We start from the raw sequence: 8,377 nt of genomic DNA, 5'->3' as shown, positions 1-8,377 counted from the left end.
GGGGGCGAGTGAGGTGGGGCGGCTAGGGTTTCTAGCCGCGGGAGGGCTAAGTGGCCGGCCGGCTGGGCCGGCCCAGGGTAGGGGGCTGGGCCAGGGGTTAGGGGGCCAGGTGAGGGGTTCGGGGGGGCTGGCTGGGCCAGGTGGGGAAGGGCTGGCCCAGATGGGCCAGTGGGGGTTCCTTCGCCCCACCTCTTTTGTTTTATTTTCCTTTTTTTTTATATTTTTCCCTTTTCTTACTTTCTGTTTTAGATTAATTAAAATGCCAAAACATTTTACAAAATTTTGTGCACCCCACCATAATTAGGTTTGCTATTTTTGACAACCCCCGAACATTTTAGTTTTAGTTTTCGAAACCTTTTATCTTTGGTTTTGTTTTGAATTTATTTGTAGACCGGGTTCGAATCAATGTGAGGTTAGCCACAGTAACCGAGGTGATCGTTGTTGCTTAATCATCCGGGTGTTACACCCCATAGCTCATTTACCACTTGTTTCCGGTCCTAAGATGGCAAGCACCACTGATTCCAGTTATGTTGATGATAGCAATGTCAGTGCAACCATTGAACTTGAAAGCAATGGGCAAACAAGAGTTAAGCTGAGGCCAAGAGGAAAAGAAAGATGATATTGAGGAAGATGATTGTGGCACCGACGATGATTCTACCGACAGTGATTATGTGCCAGAAATAGTGGACAGTGATTTTGACACAGAGGATGGGGATGAGGACTTGGCCCAAGATCAATTGCGTTATCTCAGTGACAAGAAAGGCAAGCAGGTTGTAGAAGATTGCAACTCTGAAGATGAAAAATTAGAAGCTCCAGATTCGGATGAGGATGAAATGAAGTTCAATTTCAAATCATTTACAGCAGAAGATATGCATGATCCCAAATTCCATGTGGGGTAGTTGTTCTCATCAGTTGATCTTCTTAGAAAGGCAATTAGGGAACATAGTGTGAAAGAGAGAGTGAACATCACATTTCCCAAGAATGACCGAACAAGGCTTGGAGTAAGTGTACATGCCCATGGTATATTTATGCATCTTTGGATAATAGGACAGATTCCATTATGGTGAAGACATTTTATGGTGAGCATAATTGCAGCAAGAAGTGGCAGGTGCGGGCATTTACTGCTAGGTATATTGCTGACAAGTATGTGGAGAAAATAAGAGCAAATGAGAAGATGACATTGAAGGGCTTGGCAGCACTTGCGCAAGAAGATTTCAACATGACAGTCAAAAGGGGAAAGCTAGGGAGAGCCAGAAAATTAGCTTTCAATATGATATATGGAGATGAAATTGCACAATATGACATGTTGTGGGACTATGCAAATGAGCTTAGGAGATCAAATCCTGGTAGTACCTTTTTTGTAGAACTCGCAGATGATGGCCAGTTTCAGAAATGCTATTTCTCTTTTGATGCTTGCAAGAGGGGTTTCCTATCTGCCTGTAGGTCTGTTATTTTCCTAGATGGATGTCACTTGAAGACACAGTTTGGAGGCATTCTACTTAGTGCAGTAGGAATGGATCCGAATGATTGTATTTTTCCTGTTGCACATGCAGTGGTTCAGAGTGAAGACACAAAAGCTTGGAGGTGGTTCTTGACAGCTCTAAAGCAAGACCTTGGCATTAGAAACACTTCTCCTTGGACAATCATGTCTGACAAGCAAAAAGTGAGTATTTCACATATGTAATACATGTATAGTTAATTGTACTATTGCATATCTAATTATTTATGTTTGCTTACCAGGGTTTAATTAAGGCGGTTAGAGAACTGTTTAGTGACTCCTCACATAGATTCTGTGTCAGACATTTATGGCAGAATTTCAACAAAAACTTCAAAGGTGAGGCCCTTAAAAACTAACTCTGGAAATGTACTAGAATTAGTACTGAAGGACAATTTAGACAAAGCATGAATGAGATGCCAGTTCTTAATAAGGGGGCCCATGATTGGCTAGAGGAGTTGGCACCTAAAACATGGGTAAGGGCCTATCAAAACGACTTCCCTAAGTGTGATGATCTGTTGAACAATAATTGTGAGGTGTTCAACAAATACATATTAGATGCAAGGGAAATGCCGATTATAAGCATGTGCCAAAGGATTAAAGGGCAGTGTATGGGAAGAATTTATGGCAAGCAGCAAGAGCCTTTTAAGTGGCATGGTACAATATGTCTGAAGATAATGAAAAAGTTGGATAGAAATATTGAAGCCGCAAGAACTTGTCTTGCTTCACCTGTTGGAAAGGGCATCTTTGTAGTAAATAATAGAGGTGTGGATTTTAGTGTTGACACCGTACTAGCAAAGTGCAGCTGCAGGAGATGGGACTTGTCTGGTATTCCGTGCTGTCATGAAGTATCTGCCCTTAGGTATGACAAGATTTCTCCAGAAGATAGGGTCAACTCATGCTACTCAATTGCAACATATTGCAAGGCCTATGAACACATAATTTTGCCATGTAGAGATGTTACTGAGTGGACTAAAATGAATGGAAGGCATATCACACCACCACCATTGCTTAAACAAAAAGGTAGGAGGAGGAAAATAGGAGAAAACAACTAGAGGAGAAAGAAGGGAAGAAAGGAGTAAAAATTAGTAAGAAAGGTGCAATAATTCATTGCAGTTACTGTGGATTAGCTGGTCGTAACAAAGGTGGTTGCTTGGACTACAAGTTAGGACTCACACCTAAGAAAAAGTTTCACGGGGTAAAAGTCAGAGCTGAGCGAGATGTTTCCTCCTCAGATGAGGAAGAACCTGCTATAACTCAGGTAAATGTGGTTTTATTTGCACTGTTTGAGGATTTCCTAACTATTTAGCGTTAATTGATCATTACATATTTATTTTCTATGTGTAGAAACAAAACCAGCGAACTGAACGAATAGTGACGCATGAGCAGCAACATTACGAGCCTGAGATTATTGCTACCTTAACCCAAGAGGTCTGGGATTTTTTCCATATATAAAATTAGTATATTTATATGTTTCCAGAAGAGCAGTTTATATGTTTATATCCTCTTTTTGTTCAGAGAGTTTCTAGCCAGAGGGAATCAGTTGCACATGGACCATTACCAAAAAATTCTTTCATCCAGATGCATGCAATGTCTCAGCAACCAATTGCTCCAACTACCGCAACAACTGTGGGGAATATGCACAGGAAGAGGGAGGTTATTGCACTTGCAAAGCTCAAAGCTACAGCAGAGAGAAGGGAGGTGGCTGATCAAACCAAGTTCGATGCAGCAATGGCAAAGCTGAAAGAGGAAGAAGAAAAGTTGTTGCAAGCAGCTGAGGAAGCAAATTTTCTTATACATCAAGCAGAGGAGGAGGAGAGGCGGCAGACTTGGCAAGAATATTTGCAAACTGAGGAGGCTGCAAGACAACAAGCTTGGGAGCAGCAGCGCCATTCTCAAGACACACAAAGGATTGTTGACGGGGAGGAGAGAGAGAGAGTAGCTGAAGAAGTAACTTTAGTAAAGCAGCAAGACATGGATGAGAACAATGAGAAAAAGAAGGCTGAAGACGCAGCAAAAGTTAAGGCAATGGATGAGCAGGACAACATGAAACATTGGCAAATTCAGACAGAAACATCAAAACGGGCACCTTCCAACTAGGACAGGTCAAGGTTTAAAAAACCAAGAAAAGTTAACATGTTTGATGAGCTAAGGAGTGGCTGAATGCCATGTGTGAACTTGTCAGGGTTAGATTATTTTATTAATGAACTAGTAATGTCAGCTGCAGAACTTGTAATCAGTGTTTTATGTACTGTTGATATCATATACGCTTGGTGTTCAGGTCATATACGCTTGGTCTGCTTCTCCTAAATTTAGTTAAATCGTCTTTATATTTGTTTTCTGTGATTCCTACTGAATGCACTTGCATCTCATGGGAAATCAGCTATGGAGAAGTTTCATTTGTGTTCTGTGAGTCCAGCAAAATTCGCCTACATCTTGTGAAAATTCAGCTATGGAGATGTTTTGTGTGCTGTGTAGTTCTGCAAAGGCACTTACACACTGTCAAAATTTAGCTAGGGACATATTTTATTTGTGTGCTGTGTATTCCTACAAAATGCACTTACATCTTGTGAAAATTCAGCCAATGTGATGTTTCATTTGTCTGCTGTGTACTCCTGCAAAATGCACTTACATATTGTGAAAATTCATCCAAGAAGATGTTTTATTTGTGTGATGTGTAGTCCTGCAAAATTAAGTCACATATATGCTCAATTGTTGCTTCAGGTTGGTCTCGGTACTGTACAAACTGCACTTCACATGCATGTAGTACAGAAGGATAGATAAGGACAACACTTTCTGACATTAACATAGTTCTCTTGCATAGCTGACATTACATTACATATAACAAAAGAGACACATACTGTTGGCAGTAAATATAGTTCATGTAAAAGCTGACGGCCAAGTTCACTAATCTAACATACATAACACTGAGAAATACATAGCCTGATATTCACAAGTTCAGAACTCGCACTGATACAGAGCACCCACCACTGGTCGATGACGGGAAGAAGTGCGGCCGACGTCATCGCATCGCCGCCATCTCCGACCGCCGTCGCCATCAGCACGCGCCAACGTTATCGTGCCTCCAGCGCATCCATGGCGGATGTGCGCGCGCGGCACATGGCCTTACCTCTTGCGGTGGCGACCTCCTGCGCGCAAGCTCCGGCTCGAGCCACAGGAGCGAAGCCGATGACACCCACACCATTGATGGAGAGGAGAACTCGGTCTCGCCGCTCATGCTGAGGAACGAAAGGGGAAAAAATATTAGAGTTAGGGATTTGGGAGGGAATCGGTGCCGCGAACCAGTTAGTCGGCTGGTCGTGGGCCCTATACTGACGTGGCGGGTGTGGCGTACACCATACGTACGCGTTGCCGTAGCACAGGACCGGTTTGCCAAGATTAAGGACCATACTGAGTCCGTATTTGTAAGTTTCAGGATTGTATAGAAGCAGTTTGTGAGTTCCGGAATCATTATAGACATCGCCAACAACTTTAAGGATCAAAGATGCATTTTACTCCTACTTACAGTCCGGACCCAGTGTTCTCAAAATCAAAAAAGAAAAAGAAATACAGTGCGGACCCACAAGGTCAACTTGGACGAGGGCCCGAACCTAAACGATCGTCTCCAGCGCAAGTCTCACTAGGACAGAACAGCACCAACTGCCGCTGAGGTCCTGTCTGTGCCTTCTCTTTTCCTACTCCAACCTCCCCTCTTGATTTTTTTTCCCCTACAATCGGTTTCCACTTCTCTCCTCACCTCGCATCCTCTACTCAGGCTCAGATCCGATAGCCCCCCCGCCTCCAACCCCGCTGCGCCCAATCGGAATGTAGCTCTCCCCCAGGTCCGATCCGTTCAGCCGTAGCATTTTATTCGCCCACTGATTTAAACTTTTCGGACTTCTTTTTTGGATCCGAGTCGTGCAGGTCCTTAGTTTGGGTGTTGAGTATTGGTGTTAGCCAATGCGTTCCTTACTTAAGCCGATTATTAAGGATTTGGTTGGTTCTTGGTTGCTAGATCCGTGTGAAGGCCTACCTCTTCGGCCTGTTCTTCAGTTTATGCATTAGTGGGATCTTAGCTCGGTGCTGCGGATTTTCTTTCTTTTGTATTCTATGAAACTCAGTCAGGAAGCAATTGTTGTGTACTCCCTCCGTTCGGAATTACTTGTCTCGGAAATGGATGTATCTAGAACTAGATACATCCATTTCCGAGACAAGTAATTCCGGAGGGAGTACTTTGGAACATATCTTGTTGGGATTAGCTCATTATGAACTTGTTGTCAATCTGTATTTGCAGTTTCTTTATGTTTTTTTTAATCTCTTTAGAAGTATGTTAGAGTGTGCGCTCCGGTTCATTGCATTTTTCGCATGGGATTGGCGGGTTAATTATGGCATATGTGTGGTACGAGTGAATCAAGAGCCCTTTAGGCTTAGATGCAGTTTGGGAGTACATTAGGCATGTGATCATGTTTAGGTGAACTCTTCAATTATTTGCTCAGCTAAAACTGGATAGGTTGGATATAATTGGGAACCTTATCTGTTTCTTGACTGCATAGTAACCAACGAAGGGCCAAGACAAGAATGCCTGCTGCAGTAGAGATATCCATGCCCTGTTGAATGAGATGGTAGAATTTATGTCATTTACTACTCGACAAAGCGATGTGCGGCTCATATTCTGCTACTGATTTATATTCATGAGACGGTAGTGTATATCTCCATTGCAAGTATAGTGAGCATTGAATCTGATTTTGCTTCCCTTGTAGCACAGTAGACTAGTTTAAGAGCAGAAGAATATAGTTAATGGTTCCTGGATGAGAAGTGGAAATGCTACTGGCTGTGGAAGGAGGAGGTTTCTTCTCATCGTCAGCTTCAGGATACAGTCATGGCCTTGCTCTTTTGCTGCTTGGACGGAAAGAAGAAGAGAAGCCTGTCAAGGCATGGAGTCAGTACCGACTAGTCGATGGGGAAGCTGAGCATGTGTATCATCTGGCTAACACGAAAAACCAAGCTCCCCGTAAGTGTGCTCCCTTCATCTGCTTCGGTAGCACTGCTTTGGAGCTCGAAGGGGCGTCTCCTCCGAAATTGAGTTCAAGCAACACTTTGGACTCTTTGGAAGAGCCATCCCGTTCAACAAAGAAGAAGGTTACCACTAATGGTTCCATAACTGGAGATGAGAGAAAAGGTTGTCTTAAGAGCAACTCAAAAAGGGATTCGTCAGAGCATTGTATAGTGGTGAGTGAAGGTGAAGAACCACGTGAGTCACTGGAAGAGGTGCAAACCTTGAAATCTGGTATGGAACGGAGAAAAGTTCAATGGACTGATACATGTGGAAAGGAGCTTTTTGAGATAAGGGAATTCGAAGCCAGGTACAGTCTGAAAATTATATTCCCTTCTTTCATCATTACCAGCACAGAAATAGTACATTGTCGTTTGTCTATTTGTAGATTATAAATTTTAGCACATTTCTAGAAGCAGTTCACTATTAGTGCTATAAGTTGTCTACTTTGGTGGAGTTGAACTTTGCTACTCCCTCTGATCCATATTATTTGGCGCAGCTTTAGTACAACTTTAAAGCTGCGTCAATTAATATGGATTGGAGGGAGTATTAAGGATCGTACATCAACTATCTCAAAAGTGATTCCAACTTTGTTCCGATTTACACTCATTTATTCATATGATGCACCTCCTCTATGTCGATAGAGCTGATAGGTATTTATGTGTGTTTGTTGGAATTAATGTGAAGGCCAGTTTACTACTTCGATTGCTAATTGCAACCTTTTCAAACTTATTGATTCTCTAACTGCAATCTGTTTTGAGCATGAGTGCAGACACATGCTTTATTATTTTGTTGGCTCACAAGTCTTGTACCCACTGGTTGTTACTTGTAGCCATAATATTTTCTGAGTACTGAATGATTATGTTTCTTTCAACAGCGATGGAAGTTTGTCAGATGATGAACTAGAAAATGAGGGTTTCAGGAAATGTGAGTGTGTGATTCAGTAGATTTTTCGTCTGCCATTTGAAACAATGGATAGCTGCAGCTTTTCTGCTAGGATATGCTTACGCTGGCAACTTCTCAACAATCTGGGTGATACCTGTGGCTTGAAGTTAAACAAGCAAAGGATGATCCTATATGTCTGCTTTCCTGTTAGCTAGCTTGCACGGTAGGGTTGCAGTTTTGATGCCCGCTGTATCATATCAAGATTTGACCCATTTATTTATTTTCGCCTTATTTTCCTTCCTTTGTGTTCACATGCTCCAGGTTGTAACATATAAGGCTGCTAGTAAGGGGATTCCATGTCTCCTCTTCTGTTCAATATTGTGGCAGATATGCTGGCCGTCATTATTGGCAGGGCCAAGCAACATGGCCATGTAGAGGGTCTAGTTCCTCATCTTGTCGATGGAGGAGTTTCCATTCTACAATATGCTGATGGCACTATTCTATTCATGGAACATGACATGGCTAAGGCACATAATATGAAACTTATCTTGTGTCTCTTCGAACAATTGTCTGGATTAAAAATTAATTTTCATAAGAGCGAGTTGTTCTGCTTTGGGAAGGCCAAAGACGAGGAACACAAATACAGACAATTGTTTGGATGCGAATCAGGTGCCTTACCATTCAGTTACTTGGGTATACCGATTCATCACCGTAAGCTCTCCAATAAAGAATGGAAATGTATTGAAGAATGAATTGAAAAAAACTTAGCTGCTGGAAGGATAAGCTTATGTCATATGGAGGCCGGCTAGTCCTGATTAACTCAGTACTGACTAGTATGTCGATGTTCCTACTGTCGTTCTTCGAAATTCTGAAAGGAGTTCGCAAGCGACTTGATTTCTTTAGATCCCGCTTCTTTTGGCAGTTTGATGAGGCCAAGCGGAAAT

General features: G+C 42.4%; 1 protein-coding gene across 4 annotated transcripts; it reads left to right on the top strand.

Annotated features, from left to right (window-relative positions):
• Nucleotides 1-5,129: 5,129 nt before the first annotated feature.
• LOC119276186 lies at nucleotides 5,130-8,024 on the top strand. Of its 4 annotated transcripts, XR_005136405.1 has the most exons (4): nucleotides 5,130-5,337; nucleotides 6,261-6,858; nucleotides 7,426-7,656; nucleotides 7,755-8,024. XR_005136405.1 is itself a non-coding variant. In XM_037557197.1 (3 exons), the coding sequence occupies exons 2-3, from the start codon at nucleotides 6,317-6,319 to the stop codon at nucleotides 7,493-7,495; spliced, it is 612 nt and encodes a 203-aa protein (XP_037413094.1). In that variant the 5' UTR covers nucleotides 5,130-5,337; nucleotides 6,264-6,316; the 3' UTR covers nucleotides 7,496-7,996. The 4 variants fall into 4 exon arrangements, 3 of the variants coding, with proteins under 3 accessions (XP_037413094.1, XP_037413092.1, XP_037413093.1); XM_037557197.1 differs by having other exon boundaries at nucleotides 6,264-6,858; nucleotides 7,426-7,996; XM_037557195.1 differs by having other exon boundaries at nucleotides 7,426-7,996.
• The last annotated feature ends 353 nt before the right edge of the window (nucleotides 8,025-8,377 follow it).

This window comes from Triticum dicoccoides, chromosome 3B (genome assembly GCF_002162155.2).
Source record: "Triticum dicoccoides isolate Atlit2015 ecotype Zavitan chromosome 3B, WEW_v2.0, whole genome shotgun sequence".
NCBI lineage: Eukaryota > Viridiplantae > Streptophyta > Magnoliopsida > Poales > Poaceae > Triticum > Triticum dicoccoides.
Note: the sequence above shows the minus strand (reverse complement) of the source record. Positions and strands in the feature narration are given on the sequence as shown.